The sequence below is a fragment of the Eptatretus burgeri genome, chromosome 15 (genome assembly GCF_056783735.1).
Source record: "Eptatretus burgeri isolate ZD-2024b chromosome 15, Ebu_testis_v1, whole genome shotgun sequence".
Lineage (NCBI taxonomy): Eukaryota > Metazoa > Chordata > Myxini > Myxiniformes > Myxinidae > Eptatretus > Eptatretus burgeri.
The window spans coordinates 6,794,201-6,816,056 of NC_140975.1; the positions used below are offsets into that span (position 1 = coordinate 6,794,201).

At 42.8% G+C, this 21,856-nt stretch overlaps 1 protein-coding gene across 2 annotated transcripts in view; it reads left to right on the forward strand.

Moving 5' to 3' along the window:
• The window catches only part of KLHL32 (kelch like family member 32), a 71,915-nt gene that overhangs the window by 26,343 nt on the left and 23,716 nt on the right, over positions 1 to 21,856 (forward strand). For both annotated transcript variants that reach the window (XM_085857870.1, XM_085857871.1), the window contains exons 4-6: positions 10,101 to 10,199; positions 15,473 to 15,688; positions 18,193 to 18,435. In XM_085857870.1, the coding sequence (XP_085713996.1) occupies positions 10,101 to 10,199; positions 15,473 to 15,688; positions 18,193 to 18,435 (558 nt within the window). The remainder of the gene's footprint in view (positions 1 to 10,100; positions 10,200 to 15,472; positions 15,689 to 18,192; positions 18,436 to 21,856) is intronic.

The following is a 21,856-nucleotide window of genomic DNA, read 5'->3' on the forward strand; positions in this document are numbered from 1 at the left end:
CGCCCTTGAAAAATATGCGGTTTTCAGCATAGCTCAGTCAATTCTTATTCGATTTGCATGAAACCAGCATCAAACGAGATTACATTCTCTTGTTGAAACGTTGTATTCACCGAGCTTGCGAGTGAAGACTCACCAAAACGACGTGAGTTGATTGTTGTTTAGTCCGTAGCCCCCGAAAGTCGGGGGGGGTCATGACATTATAGATATGTGGTTTGTGTCATAAGACCATTCATATGAAACCAGTTCCCCACACTCATACCAAGAACAAAAAAAGTAGTGGCGGCGAAGGTATGCGCTCTATGAGTGCCCGTTCTAGTTTTGGATGAGATCCTGTTCTTGGCGGTGTAGTTGTCATTGTGAAGGTAATGTTGATGATTTTTTTTCAGATGAGATCCTGTTCTAGGCGGTGTAGTTGTTGTTGTGAAGGTGATGTTGAGGTTATATTACTTTTTTTAGATGAGATCCTGTTCTGGGCGGTGTTGTTGTCGTTGTGAAGGTAATGTTGAGGTAATATTAATTTTTTTAGATGAGATCCTGTTCTAGGCGGTGTAGTTGTCGTTGTGAAGGTAATGTTGAGGTATAATGTTGAGGTAATATTTATTTTTTTGGATGAGATCCTGTTCTAGGTGGTGTAGTTGTTATTTTGAAGGTAATGTTGAGGTAATATTAATTTTTTTAGATGAGATCCTGTTCTGGGTGGTGTAGTTGTTGTTGTGAAGGTAATGTTGAGGTAATATTAATTTTTTTTTAGATGAGATCCTGTTCTGGGCGGTGTAGTTGTGAAGGTAATGTTGAGGTAATATTAATTTTTTTAGATGAGATTCTGTTCTGGGTGGTGTAGTTGTTGTTGTGAAGGTAATGTTAAGGATTTTTTTTTTTTTTAGATGAGATCCTGTTCTTGGTGGTGTCATTGTTGAGGTAATGTATATATATATATATATATATATATATATATATATATATATATATATATATATATATATATATATATATATATATACATATATTTTTCTTAGATGAGATCCTGTTCTTGGCAGTGTAGTTGTCGTCGTGAAGGTAATGTTGAGGATTTTTTTTTTTGCAGATGTGATCCTGTTCTCGGCGGTGTAGTTGTTGTTGTGCAGGTAATGTTGAGGTAATATTTATTTTTGCAGATGAGATCCTGTTCTGGGTGGTGTAGTTGTTCTTGTGAAGGTAATGTTGAGGTAATATTAATTTTTTTCAGATGAGATCCTGTTCTTGGTGGTGTTGTTGTTGTGAAGGTAATGTTGAAGTAATATTAATTTTTTTAGATGAGATCCTGTTCTTGGCGGTGTAGTTGTTGTTGTGCAGGTAATGCTGAGGTAATATTTATGAAATGAATGCGAGGGAAAAACCTTCGGAGTGTAGGCTTTATTTCACTTGATTGAAGCCGCTTCTCCAGACACATCAGGGAATATATGTGCAGCAAGGAGTACATGTGCAGCAAGGTATACACGTGCAGTCGATCACCGCAAAATAAATCAGAAATTAGCACGGAGTCCGGTATACTCTCAATTCTTACCATTCAACGAGCACCAAGTGAACCACCGCCGTAAATGACAATGCCCCAGGGACAATCCCACCGACCGCGCGGAATCTCGGTTTTATCTGTCCCGTGTGCGAGCCGCGCGACATGTGATCATTCGTCACATCCTTCAATTCATCACATTCTCCCCGTCTTTAAAATGTAACTAGAGGCTCAACTAACGCACCATGATTACTTCAACGCTATAGGAGTATACATTTCAAGCAGCGCGAACTATTTAAACTACAGAAGCATACATTCCAAGCAGTGAGGATTATTTTGAGTTATAGGAGCATGGTAAGGTGCCATCGAGGGATGCCGATAATCCCCTTTACAGATCGAGTCGGCGAGGGGGTTTTATCCGTCGACCTCTCCGGGAGTAAATGGTGGTTTCACTTGAGGGAGGCTTACGAATCTCTTGGGGAGCCTCGACTCGTGCCAGGGATGACTCCTCAATCGCTCTTGGGTGGAACGCGGCAGCTCCATCACCACCATTCTCGGGTGGAGTTCCTGGGGGGGGGGGAAACACCTTGGGAGGGAATGTCAGAGGGAGGAGTACCTGCAGGAGGAGTACCTGCGGGAGCCAGATGGCGAACCGACACAGTGGTCTCCCTGCCATCAGGAAGTCTCACATGAGCATACTCTGGATTAGCATCGATGAGTTCGACCTCCTCCACCATTGGTTCATACTTGCTTTGTCGTACCGGGCGCTTCATGAACACTGTTCCGGGATAGGTTAGCCAGTTGGGCACCGATTGGCCGTCAACATAACGTCGTTGGTGAGTAAACATTCGTTCGTGAGGAGTAGCATTGGTGGACGTACAGAGCAAAGAGCGTATGGAATTCAGAGCGTCGAGTCGGGTAACCCTCCCACCACTCGGGGCCCAGTCCTCTCGATTTCAGCGCCAGGGTTACGGCTTTCCAAATGACTCCATTATACCGCTCCACCTGCCCATTACCCTGTGGGTTGTAACCCGTCGTTCGACTAGTTGCTATGCCGTGCTCTAATAGGAACTGTTTTAGCCCGGCCGACATGAAACACGGCCCTCTGTCTGAATGTATGTACGAAGGTTTCCCAAACATAGCGAAGAGGTCAGACAGACATTTCACGACAGTGCCCGAGGTCATATCCGAGCACGGAAATGCGAATGGGAACCTTGAATATTCATCAACAACAGTGAATATGTATCTGTTGTCTGTCTCGGTCGGCAGGGGCCCTTTGAAGTCGATATTTAGTCTCTCGAAGGGAGAAGTGGCCTTGATCAATCTGCCGGGAGCGGCGCCATAGAATCTGGGTTTTAGTTCAGCACAAGCAGGGCAGGAAGCATTCATTTGTTTACTATCTTCGATAGAATAGGGAAGGTTTTGTCTGCGCAAGAAATGTGCCATTCTGGTTACCCCCAGGTGGCACAGAGACCCATGAAGGTCTTGCAAAGCCTGACTGATTGTCGCCGAACATTAGACCCGAGAGAAGGTGTCTGTAGCAGGGTTTTCCCTCCCGGGCCGATAAACAGTCGTAACTATAACAAGATAGATCTATCCGCCATCTCATTATTTTCTCGTTCTAAATTTTCCCGTTATTTTTCCCATCAAACATGAAGGCAACGGATCGCTGGTCCGTGACAAGTGTGAAGTGATTGCCCAGTAAATAATGCCTCCATTTACGTAGGGCTTCGACAATAGCGTACGCTTCCTTCTCTATTGCCGAGTGTCTCTGCTCGCTTCCTGAGAGAGTTCTCGAGAAGAACGCGACGGGTCGGCCGGACTGATTGAGCGTCGCGGCGATCGCGTGATCGGAAGCGTCCGTTTCCACCACGAACGGCACCGAGCTGTCGATCGATAATACCACGGAATTACTGATATCATCTTTGAGGCTGTGGAAAGCTTTTACAACAGCGGCATCTGGCGGGAAGTTTTTGCAATGCACCAGGGGATGTATTTTTTCGGAGTATTGGGGGATCCATCTAGCGTAGTAAGCGAACATTCCGATCACTCGACGCATTGTCTGCAGGTCCTGAGGTGGGGGTAGCTCACGGAGTGGGCGCATTCGTTCAGGATCGGGCTTAATCGTGCCGTCGGCTATTGTGTAGCTGAGAAGATCAATTGACCTTGCCGAGAATACACATTTGTTGTAATTGAGAGTCAGATTATATTTTCTAGCAATGCTCAAGAATCTGTCCAGATTCATATCATGTTCCCGCCGATCTTTACCGCACACCGTGACATTGTCCACGTAAACAAAAGTGTCTTTGAGGTTTTCATCCGAAATTATGTCGTCCATAACTCGTTGGAAGCAAGCTACTCCATTAGTGACACCGAACGGAATCCTCCTAAATTTATAGAGGCGTCTACCTGCCTCGAACGCGGTGTAAGGTTTGTCTTCCTCTCGAATGGGAATTTGATGATAGGCGCTTCGCAAATCGATGGTGCTGAATATGTTGTAATTGGCCACGCGTTCGACCATCTCGTCTATGCGCGGCAAAGGGTAGGCATCGAGTTGGGTGAAGCGATTGACCGTTTGAGAGTAATCGACAACCATTCGTTTCTTATGGTTCTGACTGGTGGTCACCAACACCTGCGCGCGCCATGGCGAATCGCTCGGTTCTATAATACCTTCTTCCAGTCATCGCTTGGTCTCGGAAGCGATGAAGTCCATATCGGCGGCGGTGTATCGTCGCGATTTGATCGCTATCGGTTTACAGTCCGGCGACAAGTTAGCAAACAGCAGGGGGGACGATACCTCTGCGGTGGTCAGAGCATTTAGAATTAGACGAGGTTTGCTTCCTCCAAAGGGTATTTCGACGCTCGTGTGCTGCTTGAGGACATTATGACCAGAATTTCATCTGCGCATAAATCACGAAGCACCAGTACCCTTACATCCCGATGCGTGTAGCCTCTTACGTCCAACTCAACATTGCAGTACCCTCGTACGTGGGACTGTAGTGATGTGGCGGCCAGGCATACCGTATTGTCTGTCGGGTGGATCTTCCATTTCCTGCCCTTCGCTAGTGAGCTGTTGACGAAGCATTTCAGAGCTACCGGTATCAATCAGAGCCTCAGCCATATGCCCGTTAATTCGTACGTTGATGATAGCCTTGGATAGATTCCCCGGTGAAGCTGCTGTTACTTTCTTTTGTGAGTAGAGAGCCGCAGAAGTGGGTTTATTTCTTCTAAGAGTAGATTTGCATACCCTGGCATAATGCCCTTTCTTGTCACAGTTCATGCATGTGGCATCCCTGGCGGGGCATTTGTTACGGGGTGTCTTTTATACCCACAAAAGAAGCATTTACCAACCGAAGTAGTTGCTGAGGAGTTTGACGAGGTCTGGGTATCCGATTCCTCGGGTTTATCTCCATCCTCAGTGTCAGAGGTGTCCCGGGGGGTTCTTTGAGTTTCCGCCGTAGCAGCGTTCATTAGCAACACCGGTGTCCCATATGACTCAGATTGCTGCTGAGCCGTATCCATAGCTCGGGCCTGGTCAGCGACCATTTCAAGAGTGGGTTGTGCTTTTTCCAGTAAGCGTTGCTGAATGGGGGCTGACCGGAGCCCCTGGATGAATGCCTCTCGGGTCGCTTCATCTCGATGTTCCTCGGCGGTTACAGCCCGGAAACTGCAGTCTTTGCCCAACTGCCTCAGAGCTTGTATGAACTGATCGATTGTCTCCCCGGCTGCTTGCCTGTGTGTGTTGAGAAGATGTCGTATGTATACCTCGTTCTTGCGCTTCACGTAGAGCGCCCGCAGCACGTCGATCGCTGCGTCGTAGGTGTCACACTCCGAGAAGAGCCTGAATATGCTGGGCGAGACATGGTTTACAAGTGCGGCCAATTTGTCGGCTCCCTCTTCAATGATGGTCAGATAGTGTGAGAAGGAACGGAACCGATGCGACCACTTAATTTCCGAGTCAGTAGCGTTGGGGTCTGTATCGAACCTCTCCGGCTTGTAGATCTTGTCCATAGTCGGTTGAGGGAGCCGAAGGAATCAAGTGAAATAAATTTAAATTGAAGTGAATGCGAGGGAAAAACCTTCGGAGTGTAGGCTTTATTTCACTTGATTGAAGCCGATTCTACAGACACATAAAGGAATACATGTGCAGCAAGGAATACACGTGCAGTCGATCACCGCAAAATAAATCAGCAATTAGCCAGCATAAGCACGGAGTCCGGTATACTCTCAAGTCTCACCATTCAACGAGCACCAAGTGAACCACCGCCGTAAATGACAATGCCCCAGGGACAATCCCACCGACCGCGCGGCATCATGGTTTTATCTGTCTCGTGTGCAAGCCGCGCGACACGTGATCACGCGTCACATCCTTTAATTCATCACAGGCGGTGTAGTTGTTGTTGTGAAGGTAATGTTGAGGTAATATTTATTTTTGCAGATGAGATCCTGTTCTCGGTGGTGTAGTTGTTGTGAAGGTAATGTTTAGGTAATATTTATTTTTTCATAGCAAAAAGACTTTAATTTGATATATTTAAGAAGCGAATGTAAGAATAATTCTACGTTCGCTTCAAGGCTTTGCCTATTCCATATTAAATTTTTTTGTTCACTCAATATAATTCTCCAAACAGTAGAAAAAGTTAAGTTTTATGCTTTGGAAATTTCACATTTTCTTGTGTATCTATGGAGAAGGAGAGAACATAGTCTTGCTTGCTTAAAGTAAATAGGTATATTGGCTTAGTTGTTTCTTTAAATTATCAGATTTCACAACAGATTTTGACATTTATTTGGTCCGGACGATATCCGATCCTCAAAACCGAAATATTTTGATGGCAGACTTTAATGAGTCCATGAGAGTAGATCGTGGAAAATTGCATCATTTAATTCATCGTGCCGAATTTGAAAACTACATCACTTACAAAAGCGATGTATACAGCGATTTGAGCTCGAATGAACAGGCATTTAGTGCTGCAGAATGGTGCCACATAACAGACCAATTGTGCATTTTGGGTGAAAAGCACGAAAATTGGCACAAATGTAGCTTTTAATGTGCTGAACATTTCTAGATATGGGGCCATTTCAGTTTCTTCCAAGATGGCCACCAAATTCAAAATGGCCATCACTGAGTAAAAAACTGCTTTCTGACTTGTTTATAATATTCAAATGTATTAATTTCATATTTTTCATGCTCTTTAACTGTGATATTGCATAGCTAGTTTCTATACTGATGTTTGCATATTTCAACAATGCAACAATTTCAAAAATGGCACAGAAATCCAAGATGGCCACCATGCTTAAGCAGTTGGAGATCGACCTCTCTGAAAAGGAGGTAAAAAGCGTCATTTTTTTTTTTTTGCTGAATAACATCCACGCGACTTGATATATTCTTTCCATGCTTTGAGTCACATATTGCCTCATATATTTAAACCAAATTAAATCGTTAAACCAAATTGTTGCTTATCTCATTTGCATCATAAAAGGGGAATGCAAACTCTCCCTTCGTATAATAATGTACATTAGTTCTGCAGTTGGCAAAACGTTCTTATGACATGTAACTTTCATCTACGTTATACGTCTTTAAGTTTTGGAATATTACGTGTAAATACAAAGTAATTGAACAAAAATAACCGTTTTTACTTCCATTTCTAGAGAGGTGGATCTCCCCAACTGTTAAGTGGATTACTGTAAAAGCTAATGTATCCTTAATGAAGTCAGGTTTTCTTCAAATTATAATTATTTTATTACTATCACATGTAGGCATGGGCTTTACTATGATTTGTTTTTCAAGAGAAGTGTCTATCAATATGGTGCACATTCATCTTGTTATAATAGATCTAAGTCATCGCATAGCAACAAGATTCAGCAATGGTTTTTTTAGTAGTACATTGTTAGTTCCATATAGAAACAGCAATCTACCTCTCGGCACAAAATGTTGCTTAATATTCTGTACCGGATTTACTTGCTTGTGGGACCTAGGCCAAACCTTATCAGTGCCCCCCCCAAAAAAAATTATTTATATATATATATATATATATATATATATATATATATATATATATATATATCTTAATATTGTAATGTAAAAAATAGATGTTTATTTTGGCCTTCAAGCCTACTCCTTATAGACAGGAAAGATTTGCAAGATATAGGGCCACCTCGGCCGATCAGAGAACCCACAAGTCCTCGGTGGGCCCCCAGTTACTGGTGGGCCCTAGGCCAATGGCCTATGTTGCCTATTGGAAAATCCAGCCCTGTTAATATTGCTTAATCATGTTATTGATGCTCACAGTCTCCGTGACACTTGCAATACGTTGTACATGCCATCTCCGCCTTCACACACTTGCACTGACGCAGGCATCCTCTTTCCACTTTGCAGCCGCACTTAAGTTCTTTGCACGATTTGGATGCTTCAGGCAGGGTTGTCCGCAGAGGTTCCCACAACTGTGAGGCCCCTTTAAACCATCCCCAATCAGTGGGATCTGGTAACTCTGGATCTCGCAGTAATGCCTGCCCCCAGCAATGCCCTGCCTGATATGCTGCCCGCTTTGCGTGTTTACACAGTGCAGCTAAAGTAGGTGGAATGAACTCAATGGATCTCCCCTTTTGAGTAAATAACTCTCTTCAGGCATCGTCAACACTGTAACAGCAGCTTGTCCGGTCATACATGACGACAACAAACCGTTCAAATGTTTGCATTTGTTCTTTCAATGTCTCGTCTGAAGGAGGTACTCCACCAAGAGTCGCAAAGGCTTCTACGACATCTGTGAAAACCTTAATTGTGTTCCATGCTGTTTTCTTTCCTCGGTTCAGAAAGAATGACGTCTGATCACAACCGGTGAAGGCGTGGAACATTAGCAGAGACAAAGATTTATCTGGATCTAGGGTATGGGCAATGGTGTGTGCTGTTATGAGTCTGCAATTCTTTCCTGTGCCAAATAATACCCATATTTCACTCAGGTTCGTTTGGTTGAATAATGCTATTGCCAAGACAAGCACGTCAGTGTCCACAGTATGCAACATGACTTTCTGGTATCCATTCGCAGCAGCGTCTGCTGCATGGAGTAGTAGCCTAGTGTCGGCTTCTTCGTGTGCACATGGAGAAAGGCGACTGATGTCTTCTCTTGGGGAATTCAGCAATATCGATTTGCCAAACGTATCCTCTTTGAATCAGCTGGGCATCGCAGTGGTTCTTTTGATGTCTCTTGACACAAAATGCATTTTGTCCAATCTATCGGCGATGATGATTCAGATGTTGAAGGAGTTTCTGGACATTGTCTGGGGGCTAAAATCTGAAGGATTTAGCCATTGTTGGTATTTTGATTACTACACCACCACCACAGCTTCTACAACTAACAACAGCATGCACTATGATATGGAGATACTGATCTGAAAGAAGAAAATGAAGGATGAATGAATGGATGAATGCGTGCGATATACACAGATTAACTGTAAGAACGTTAACTGTGATGCATGGTACAATTACCACATTACAGTTTCATATGTTTGTCACCATTTTATCATGTAGCGCCATTTTGAATTTGGCAGCCATTTTGAATGTGAAAGCCATCTTGGTTAAGAAATGAAGAACATGTGAAACGGAAGGTAAAAGTTAGTGACATTTCACATTTCTGGTAAATTTTCCAACCAATCGTAGGAAATATATTCATTTATATGGTTGTATCGGTAATTTTGCCCATGGTGGCGGCCATTTTGAATATGACTGCCATCTTGGAAAAAATTCAGTTGGCCCCATATCTAATATTGTTCAGTGGGTAAAACACTACAACTGTGCAAAGTTTCATGCTTTTCACCAAAAGTGCACAATACTTCCACCATTCTGCAGCCCGAATTCAATAATATGAGTGAGGAAAGTAAAAATAAAAAAATTCGTTAAGAAATCGTTGCGGCCTGTTCCAAGTCAAAGCATTGTTGAGCAGGCCAAAAAACATGGCGGCTTCAGACCCCAGTGAGGTTACCGAGGAGACGCCTTAAGACCCCAAACAGCGAGGTGGTGGAGGATACGCCTGATAAAGGATATAATTATATATGGCCGTTAATCATCTTCAAAATGGGTGTTTTAATCAACCGAAACACCCAATTTTTACTCGTGCACTTCCGTGGAGTTCCCTTGGTATGCATGCAAAGTTTCAGGCTGCTATGTTTTTTTTTGGGTTTTGGAATTATGGAGGAGACGCGCGCGCGCGCGCGCGCGCGCGCGCGCACACACACACACACACACACACACACACACACACACACACACACACACACACACACACACACACACACACACACACACACACACACACACACACACACACACACACACACACACACACACCCATTTATTAGTATAGAGATGTAAAAGTGTATCGAGACTTTGTTTAGTAACTACACTCGCTTTTTCCATGGGTAGTGAAACAAACACTTTTCCTATTCAGATTTTTCTCATAATTTGATGACAAGGCAAACGACTTTAATTTCTGCATAATTTGCCAGGGTGATCCATCCGATGTGTCACTCAACCATCATCCTCTGCTTTAAGTACTCAGGCTATTGTTCCGCTTGTATATAAACTTATAGTTTCACCTTGTGTTCTTTTGCCATCGCGCAGGTTGTCCTGGAATCCTGCAGTGTGCGGGAGGTTCTCGCAGCTGCGAGCCACCTTCAGTTCTTGGAAATCCAGTGCTTCTGTTCCAAGTTTCTTGCACAGGTATACCTCATAACTATGGCTTTAAAGTGAACAGTGAGTGTTCAAGGATGACAGGATTTCCCAGGTACAAGCAACGTTCGTCACCGATTGCGAATGCGAAACATCTCTGTATCGACAAGGTCCAGATGGTGGCGCTGTTCGTCATGGTATTTAAAATTGGAACCTGTTATTAACTCTACAGGCTGACGGGATGGCCTAGAGGTACGTGCACTCACCTCTAAGCTGGCCAGCCTGGGTTGGAATACCAAAATAATGTTATTTCATGCTGGAGACCAGTCTTATGTGCACGGTGATATTTTGAGTTTCCAAAAGCAAAATATGACCATGTCCGTGGAGGGTTCACAACCTTGTGGTGTACGAAGCATGTTGTGGACAGGGCCGGTAATCAAAAGGAATGTGAAAAGATCCGATGGTGGAGCAGACGCTTATTGTTTAACAAAATCATAATTGTCGTCACACCTGGAGCAGTTATTACAGGACAGTGATAGCTCTGATGGTGTTTTCTACCTCGTCTGCAGGAAACCTTGATCCTTTGCAGTTCTTCTTGCCGTCGACTCGGTTGTTGTTTTGTAGAAGTCCGGGGGACCCACTGGTTTAATGGCAGAAAACTCGTCTCAAAAGTCTGGAACTGTGGGTCTCGTCAAGTAGATGATCTTTGTAACTCGTTGCATGAACACAAACATTTGTATCTGGGAAACTGTCGATACAAAACTGGTTGGCATTTTGTTTTTAATAACACAAGTTCCCTCATAAAGAACTTCAACACAGCAGGAGGGGTCTATCAAGGTTGTGCAATGATTCCCAGCCTACGGTTGTTTGTCTATGCCCTATTCTTTTTAAATGCTGAGCGTCAAAAGCAAGGAAGCAACACATACCATTTTTCAAGTGAAGTCCTTGGTATGACTCGGCTTGGGTTCGAGCCTGTCGGTGGACGCTCGAACCATCACACCACCGAGGGTGGTTCAATATGGATGTGAGGTTCAATACCCCAAACTCCCCTTTAAGTGTTTATTACCCCATACACGCGAAGTTGGGTTAAGGAATTGGTTCACTTCTGTCTACAAACGTCAGTTTATGATTGAGGAAAATTTAAATTTGATGTTATATTTTTGAACATGAATCGGAACACGAACCTGAAATTTAGCAGTAGCTTGGCTCTGGATTCGTCCTGATCGCGCGTGTGCAGAGGGGAGTGAGAGAATATTCTTGCTGTTTACCTGCCTGGCAATTCAACAAAATCGAAAATCATTCCAAACAGGAAACTTTCTGTTTTTAAGGATGTCATAAAGGACACAATAAACAGGCATGAAGGACTAATGTAATGTGTTATAAATAAGGCGGTGTAAAAGATGCTGCATCAACGGCCGTAATCTTCTGAATTTTTTTCTACATTTAAAATTTAATTATAAACTTCAACTCTGTGGAACACAAATCACCTATTTAGCACTTTCAAAACCCTTCTGTTTAGCAGTACTTGGACATGTTAAACAAGGTGGTGTATAAGACTGCATCCACGGCACCAAACTTCTGGAATTTTTTTATACGATCTTTAAAATCATTATTTTGTTTCAATTTAATTATATACTTGAACACTGCGTGGGGTGAGGTGTTCTACGAACTCTCCAGTTAATAATCGTTTCATTTTGTGCAAGGTTTGAATTTCAATTTTTCTCCCCAACAAAAAGCTTGCACAAACTTACTTGAAACAAAGAAGAACGAGACGACTGTAAACATTCTGTCACACCTTGATAGGAACTTTCATCTCAGGCAAGAACAATCCAACTCTTCCCTTTGTATTATTATTCTGACAATGTCGAGTGAAGTGAAAATCCCCAGAGTGAGCGATCAAAGTCATTGCATGGATGAAGTGCTGGGACCCGAGGCCTAAATCCCTGGAATTTGTATGTTTAATTTACCAAGAACTACGATTGCACCTGGAGGTTTGTAACTTGCGAGATTGCACGACGGCACACAAACCTTTCACTTTGACGGTATTTTAGAAAGTGTTCTCCTGTCCATTCGGAGTTGGGCGAGTGTGACGAGGATGCCATTATAGGAAGATGCGGCATCGAGCACACCGTGCATAGCATGAAGTACAACTGAATGGGCATTCTGAGGTTTTGAGCAACTTCCGCAAATTGAATAAATAAATAAATAACCCCCCCTCCCCCCCGCCTCGCTGATGCAAGTTGAACACGTCTCGCTGATCCTCGTTTGTTGTCTGCACGCATCTCTTTGGACAAGGGCAAAACAAGATGGATGTTGATGACGGGAAGTGGATGGGGTTCAATTAAAGCCTCCTGTGGGCCGAGAAGAGGAAAATGTACATCCAAATATAATTTTTATTTTTCGCTGGACAATGTTCATGGATCGGCCACAATGAGATAGTCACAAAGTTTTGCATCCAAGATAGCAACTTGCATGCAGTGGGTATGTCTGCAAACTGTGGCCTCGTTTTGGCTTTGGCACAAATGTGGAGCCACTCACCACTCGCCAAGCCAAAGCTGGACCACTGAAGCTTTTTTTTTCTCAATTGTTGTGAGATTGGACCAGTTTTAAAGAGGTGGATGGCCACCAGGTGCTTGGCCTGATGTCTGGCAGTACCACTTGATGATTAACCTGCTTGTTGGATTCGCTATATATGAGATATCCCTTATTGTCGGGTTTTCTGGCTGTGTGTGTGTGTGTGTGTGTGTGTGTGTGTGTGTGTGTGTGTGTGTGTGTGTGTGTGTGTGTGTGTGTGTGTGTGTGTGTGTGTGTCTGTCTGCAATGCGAGGCTCCACAGCACGAACCAGCAAACCGATTTTGATGAAACTTTGCCAACAGTTGCCATATGGTCTGGGAATGTGCGCGTTTGAATTTCGTTGCCCTGGCAACCACCCGTTTCTGTACAGCGGCCGAAAAACCGCGTACAGTATTTTCAATACTTGTCCTTCAGTTTTGAATGTAGAGAAACGAGACTTCGGAATTAAACACTTCAAAATATTTAGAAAATTTAACTCGAGCCGATTTTTAATTGAGGTTTTATTTTTCAAATGGTAGTCCTTCAAAAATCGGGTGTCTATTTGCCGTCATTTAAGGTGTGTATACAGTGTTTGTAAAGAACTACACCGTCGTTCCACCTTCGATATCTCCTCGATCCAAACGTTATTGACCAAAGTGAAAAGGATCCAAAATAAATGGAATCACCGGCATTTCTGTCTTTCTAATAATATAATATGTTTATTTATTTACCGAAAACGATTCTACCACCCACACACCACCTCCAATTGTTTATTTATTTATTTACCGAAAACAATTCCACGACCCACACACCACCTCCAATTATTTATTTATTTCCCGAAAACGATTCCACGACCCACACTCCGCCCCCAATTATTTATTTATTTTCCGTAAACGATTCCACGACCCACACATCACCTCCAATTATTTATTTATTTTCCGTAAACGATTCCCCACTCACACACCACCTTCAATTATTTATTTATTTACCGAAAACGATTCCACGACCCACAGATCACCTCCAATTATTTATTATTGAAAGTGGGCGTGGCTTATGGAAAGTGGGCGTGGCTTATGAAAAATATTGTGTGGCTCAGGAGGTGTGGTCAAACAAGAGCATTGAGAGAAGCTAATTGGGTTTTCCGTGTGTGTGTGTGTGTGTGTGTGTGTGTGTGTGTGTGTGTGTGTGTGTGCGCACGCGCGCGCGCGCAATGCGAGGCTCCACAGCACAAACCAGCAAACCGATTATTTTTCAAATGGTAGTCCTTCAAAAATAGGGTGTCTAATTACCGTCATTTTTTATGAAGAGTGCCAGTTGGCAAAATACTCAATAGGAGAAATCTTACCAGACAGAGGAACAATTGTATGTGAACCAATACGTCTTGGCAATGAATCTTCGTCGGTGGATCGGTCAGAATGAAAAGTATCGTATCCAGCGCTTCGATCCTAGCGAATCCCTCGTCACCTTCCAGCTTGTTTCTTCATCTTTTCGCTCAAAATGAGGCAATGGTGGTGTAAACGGTTTCGACTTGGTGGTGTAATGGTTAGAGAGCATCCACTGAGAGTCTGGGAGGATGGCGGTCCGAATCCCTGTCGAGTCGTACCAAAGACTTTAAAAATGGTACATGCTGTTTACTTTCTTGATGTTCAGCATGTAAATAGATAAGACCACGGACAATCCTCATAGGTTGGCATCCATGGGGAGAAGGAAATTCCCCGCTGAGTGCAATGAGGAAGGCGACACCATTGTTATGATGTCACTGATACTCTCCCCCCTCACACCACCTCCTGGTTGTAGTGGCCAGGTCTGTTTAAATTTCATTTTTAGTATTTGTCTCACAATGTTGAACTTCTCAGAGTGATTCATCAATGTGTGTGCCGTCCCTCGGATGGATGTTAAACGGGCTTCCGATCTGCCAGCATTAGTTGGTGGATGATAAAGATCCCACGGTGTCCTTCGTGAAGAGTGGGCGAGCTATTGCTGGCACCATGGCCGAAAAAGAAAAAATCCAAAAATTCATTCTGTCACCTCACGTTCCCCCTGTCCTAAGGGAATGAAGTATAAAAGAGTTAACCCCGAAAGGGGTCACTACACCCCATAGCTGGGTATGTGGATTAGTAGTAGTAATAGTTGAACTTGTGTCTGAATGATCTATGCAGTCTGTAATATCTCTGGTTATATCTTGTGTTGAAAGGGCAAGTAAAATGTCCTGATGTTAGACTTGCTTCACATATCAAAGGTATCTTTGAAAAGCCTTGTTTGTTTGCTCTGTTGATGGAACACCAGCAAACAGGGATAATAATAATCGGTTGTCCTGGTGATGTGATACTGACGAAGGTATATGTTCGAGGTGAACAAAGACCAGGACGTGCACTGTGGTGGGGGAAATTGATCATTCTTTCCTGGAAGTCCCTGTGGTGTCCATCTTGTTTAACTCGTGTACCCCACCCCATCCCTCTTCCTTCCACAGATCTCCTCATGTCTCTGTTCCCCACTGTTTTTTCCTTCCCTCTCCCGCCCCTCTTGTCTCCTGCTCCCTTCATTATACGTTCTGTGTCTTAGCTCTTGTATGAGCCTCGACATTGTATTTAAAGAAAAAAAATGCTCATAAATATTGCAAATGAATTGCAGGATCAAACCTGAACACCCCCATCGGGGCCTGAATACAACCGAAGTCATGTGAGACCAAATCCCAACGTTCTAATTGCGCACATCTATCAGAAGGGGGAAGAAAATAATTAAGCTTTGTTTCTCTTCCTTGTCTTTTCAGGAAATGACTCTTTCCAACATCAATGAGATGCACAGTCTGGCCGACTTGTATGATCTTTCTTCTCTCAAGGAGGCCCTCAATGACTTCCTCGTGGCTCAGCTTCCAGTCTTGCTGGCCAACTGTCCCACAGAGCTTCTCTCCTTGCCCTTGCCTATGTTTACGGACCTTTTGCAGAATGACAAGCTCACCGCACTCTCTGAGCACGACATATGGAAGGTGAGAATCCTTCCCTCGAAGCTTTAAGTCTTCAAAGGGTGATATACCTTGTGCTGTACACCTGTAAATAGTGGGGTAAAAGAGCCAATTTTCATTACCTGCACCATGCACCGCCTAATGTTAGTGCTGCCACTTTGCAGTTATTCATCGTTGGGAAAGTTATTACAGCGGTATTAATCAAACCAATGGGTGAGGCCTCATAAAGTACAGTGATTTCATACGATCCTCCGAAAGTTCATAATACGGTAGTTGTAAGAGATATAATTACACATTTATATTGTTGAACACAGTTGTTTTCAACATAATACGTGTTTGATTTGCCTTCCTTTAGTGCACACTGTTAACACAAAGGTTGACATAGGAACAGCACTTCCCCTCACCCCACACAAACAAGTGTACACTCTTCACTGCATTTTCGTAATTGTGCTTTGAGTTGTGGGTATACACGCGGCTGTGCTTGTTTTCGAAACCCACTAGTTCATTACCGAAGATAGATTTTTTTTCCACTCGCCGTGAACCCAGCCCGCAGCCGCAGCTCTTGCTGCTTCTGAATTGCACCCCCCGTGTTACTAAACCTACCCCATCCCCATATTTCTGGCACCCATCACCACCGATTGCAAACAAACCGCATGGCGCCTGCACGCATCCGCACACCTGCCCTCATTTCTGACCGTCCCTCCAGGTTATGTTTAATTCTCACCCAAATGTTTCCCCTGAAGTCTGTTTTTTTTCTGCTTTCCTTGAGATTCTCTTATAATTATTTGCCTTTCCTTCTCTCTCATCTTATTATATTAAAAACACCCTTCAAAAAAAACTTTTTATAATTAAACTTATTTGGACCGAAAAGGTAACCAGTCATTTTACTTCATTGGACAAAGGGGACAGTATTTGCCCTGGGGATACAATTGGACCTGGACGTGTCGGTGGATTTTCTCACTCAGGCGAAAGGATTTTGCGTCACGAATGCACAAAGCAGCAGCAGCACTGCTACATAGGGTAACCACTCGGTCTGTTTTAGATTGGAACGAGCTGTGCCCACCCATCGCTTCGCTGACGGGTTTAATCAAAAGAGAACATGTTGCACTTCACAAACATATTGCACGTCTGTCTGTGAATGTCAATGAGGATTAAAATGAAGTGAATCACAAAAAAATGGATCTTTTATAACACGTCGCTGTTGCTGCTGTCTTCGTGGTTGTTGTCTGTGTGCTCCTTCCGTGCCAGTCACGCTTTATTCTAAAGAGTTCCTGCTGACGTAGAATAATAATGGTACCATTGGAACCGCTACATTAAGCTCCAAATCCCACTTTTTCTTCTTCCATTCCAGAAAGACAGGTTTTTAAAACCGGCACTTTTACGGTTAAGCGGATGCAAATTTTTGTTCCAAGTAAATCGATTATTACCTTTCCAACGGTACAATTTTTACCTGCGACACGTCGCAGGTCGACAAGGAGCTTCACGTTATGTTGTTGGGGTTCTTGTTGGAGGTCGATTTTTGAAATGTGCACCCATTGGTTGGACATCTTCCGGACCACACCCATGTCTCTCGCTTGACTCCACCCACCAGAGCACCCAGACGAAATGATATGGCCACCATCTTGGTTTTCTGGTGGTCCAAACACATTAGGCCTGTAGGCCTCTGCTGAGTTTGTTGCGTCAGCTGTTCGTTGGCTTTGTTTGGGTCGAGTGTTACTCTTGATGAGGGGCCCTGAAAAATCTAATCATATGTGAAATACAAATGATCAGTAACGTTCAATCAAGCCCATACATGCCTCCCTAACTCCCTAAAAAAATAGCGTCACAAAATTTTTGAACGTGAATTCAAACGTTCCGCATTGACTTTGCCAGGCGTCAGAGAGCAGGGATAGGTCCTAACTGATTTGGTGTTGAAGTGTGATTTGGCCATGTTGGTCAGATTGTTCTGACTTCTCGGACTCTTGGTCTTGGTGGTCAGTTGAAAAGGTTACTGAATAAACACTGAACCGGAAGGAGAAAAGGCCCATCAGAGAACATGATGCTTGAGGGTAAGGGGGTGACTACCCCTCCAAAAAATGAGAGAAGTAACAGAGGTAATGTGAGGCTATGCTGTCCTTAATTTGCTGTTAACAGTAGCTAAATCCCTCATCATTCATTTAATGACGTGTATTAATGGATAAACAAGATTCCCACCATCTATATCCACTGTCAAGTGACATCACAGGCAAGGGAAATGGGTTTGGAATAATTAGCAGGAAAAGATTACCCTTTTGAACTTGACTCTAATCTGACTGTTTTAGCGTTGGTGAGGTGCAGTATAGGAGAGAGATGTTGGATTTGGGCATCTAGTCACCGACGCTGTCAACTGCTGTTTCATTTTGTCATCAATCACTGCCCATGTTAAATGCTTCAGAATTCCACTTTTTAATGTGTTCCATGAATGTTGGTTTGGTGTCATGATTGTGTTGATATATTATTATTGATTGAAAGCTGTGCCCAACTCTTCCAACCCGAGCGGCTGTTTGCAGCTTGCTGTGGCATGGCTTATGCACGTGCCCGAACGAGCCGTGCACGCCTCCTCTGTGCTGGCATGTGTCCGCTTCCCTCTGATGGAGCCGTCTGTCCTGCGCTCCCTTGATCTACCAAGTGACCTTTCTGCTGGGCAACACACTTATGCATCGGCAGTTCGTCAGGCACTGGACTACCATTCACAAAAGTTTGAACAGCCTGCCTTACAAACACCAGTGACGGGACTGCGCTACCACACACAGGTAATTTTTCAATTACCTAATTAGGGTACCCAATCAGGACTGGGTAACCTATTGTTTTTCTTCTGTTTATTTCTTATTTCTTATTTTTCTTCCGCCGGCAATTTGCGGGTTCTTTCGCTTTAAAAATCATTTTCTCAGGAACGGTAAGTCCGATCGACACAAAATTTTCACCATAGTGTGTATCTTTTTTTGATAGAAAACTTAATTGATAATTGTGACGTCATAGGTCACATGGTACGGGCGCCATCTTGAAAAAAACCATAGACTTTGGACCCCTGTATCTCTGAAACCATGCAATGGAAATTTTTTTCCCTTCATACATGTTGATGAACTCCCCATCGGGAATACGGGTGTTTTTTTTTTTTTGACGTCATCAGTGAAGCGGTATCCCGGTGAAAATTCGTCAAGTACAACGTTGCATGGGAAAAATCTGAAATTTCTTGGGCCTCATCTACACAACAATTCACCACAGAAAAAATATATATTGTGACGTCATAAGTGACTTGGTTCGGCAGCCATATTGTTTTGATATATATTTATGTATATATATATATATATATATATTTTTTTTTTTTTAATCTTCTTCTCTAGAACGGCTGGACAGATTGGGGCGAAACTGTACACACACATTCCACATGACGCCCTTTTTCAAGTTTGTTAATTTCTTATTAATAGGTCACATGGTTTGACGGCCATCTTGAATTTACCCTAAAACCTTCAAACATCTTCTCCAGAACGGCTCAACAGATCAAGGGGAAACCACAAAAGTATTGCTCAAGGGTAGTGAATATAAGTTTGTTCATGAATAATTGATGTCACATGGTTTGGCAGCCATGTTGGATTCAAGAACAATATTAAATATTGTTTTCTCTGGAACCACTTATCCTCTCGAAGTGAAACTTGGCAACTATCATACACCACCACATCTGCATATATGGTAAAAATTTTGATGTCACGTCATGGTTTGGCCTCCATCTTGGATAGAATAACGCACCTTGTCCAATGAACATGAAATTTAACAAGCATGATCCACCACCTCATTAGATGGATAATTTACATTTATGATGTAATAGGCCACATAGTATGGCGGCCATATTGGATTTAAAATTAATAACATTAAAAGTCTTCTCTGAAACGGCTGAACAGATTGAGGCGAAACTCTAAATGTATGACCACCTCTCCATGACAAACAAAGAGTTCTTCCCCCCTTTTGATGTACGACACATCGTTTGGCAGCCATATTGGATTGAAGGAAAAATATTAATGTTTATTCTGGAAATGCTGAATCAATAAATATGAAACTTCACAGTTATGATGTAGCAGTCATGTGGAATGACGAGTAGGTCACATGGTACGGCAGCCATATTGGATTGAAAATTCATAACTTTAAAAGTCTTCTTTGAAACGGCTGAACAGATTGAGGAAAAACTCCACATGTATGACCGCCTCTCCATGACGAACAAAAAGTCCTCCCCCCTCCCCCCTTTGATGTACGACACCGTTTGGCAGCCATATTGGATTGAAGGAAAAATATTAATTAATGTTTACTCTGGAACTGCTGAATCAATAAATATGAAACTTCACAGTTATGATATGGCAGTCATGCGGAATGACGAGTTGAAATTTCAACTCAATCGGCCCAATGGTTTGGCAGCCATGTTGGATTGAAGGAAAAATATTAAGTAATATTTACTCTGGAACCGCTGAATATTAATGAAATTAATAACTTTAAAAGTCTTCTTCTTGGATATGCGAAACTTCAAAATTATAATTTAGCCATGTGAAACATGGATTTAAAATTTCAACCCGATCAGCCACGTGGTTTGGCAGCCAGAATTATTTAATTATGTGAATCTGAGAACTTTGAGATTTTTGTTTTTTAGATCCTCGTGGAGTATCTCTAAGTCTTACTCACATTGTTGTTCTTCATATTCTTCTTGTGGACTTTTTTATTTCACAGCCTACAGTTTTCATCGAAACTTCCTGAAACTTGGCATATATATGTAAAAATACCCTGCGCAGACAGTAACCATCTCCGATTTTGAAAATTCCTCCGAGAAAAAAAGCTGACGTCAAAATATCTCCGCTAATGGAAATTGCCGAAAAATTTATCTCCGAAACTAGGCAAGCTTTTTGAATTCTGTTTACGGGAATCAAACAGGGCATTAGCAGAGATGAATTACCGCACATATCATGCATCACTATGACGTCATATCAATTTTTATGACGTCATTCCTATTTTTTGACTTTTTGTTTCACAACCCAGAGTTTTCATCGGATCTTTGTGAAACTTGCCATGTAAATGCAGAAAGCCCACGCGCAGGCAGTAACCATCTCCCATTTTGGAAATTCTTCCTAGAAAAAAAGTTGACGTCATATTGCCGCTAATGGAAATCGCCAATACCATTGTCTCCGAAACTAGGCAAGCTGTTTGAATTTTATTTGCGGGAATCAAGCCGGGCAATTGCACAGATAATTTATCGCAAACCTGATACATCACAATGACGTCATATTCGTTTTTATGACGTCATCATTAAGAGGACGAGGATCTTAGCTCATTTGAGCTTGTTTTCCAGAAGGCTCACTTGGCAGCACCTGAATGCGTTTGAGGGTACAGGAATAGCAATTCAATTGATACCACCAATGTCCCCAGGAAAAAGGGCGAACTGCATACATAATAAATAGATTGAACACTTTGTGCTACCCAGTTCGTAACTCGTCAGTCCGGCGCTGCATCGAAGCAGGGCTGTATTTGTATCACTATTAAATTATGTTTTCTCTGGAACCACTTATCCAATTGAAGCGAAACTGCAAAATTCTCATTGAAGTCTCATGTTGTATCAAAGGCGGACGTCTGGGGACCCGGTAATCACTGCCAGCAGTTCCAAAGTGGCAGTTCTAGTTTCTAATTGATAGGTCACATGGTTTGGCAGCTATGTTGGATTCAAGAATTATATTAAATAATGTTTTCTCTGGAACCACACAACCTGTCGAACCGAAACTTGGCTACTATAATCTACTCCCAGGCCTGCATATACGTTAAAAATTCCGAGGTCACATGTCACATGGTTTGGCGGCGGTCTTGGATAGAAAAACGCACCTTGTCCGATAAACACGAAACTTCACAAACGTGTTCCACTACACGATAGGAAGCAGAATATAAATTTATGATGTCATAGATCACATGGTTCGTCAGCCATCTTGGATTGAAAATTAATAAATTTAAAAAATCTTCTCCAGAACGGCAGGACAGATTAAGGCAAAAATTCACACACACTTTCCCCAAGACATCCTTTCACAAGTTTGTTAATTTCTAATTGATAGGTCACATGGTTTGGTGGCCATATTGAATTTACCCTAAAACCTTCAAACATCTTCTCCAGAATGGCTGGTCAGATCAAGGGGAAATGTCACAGATGTA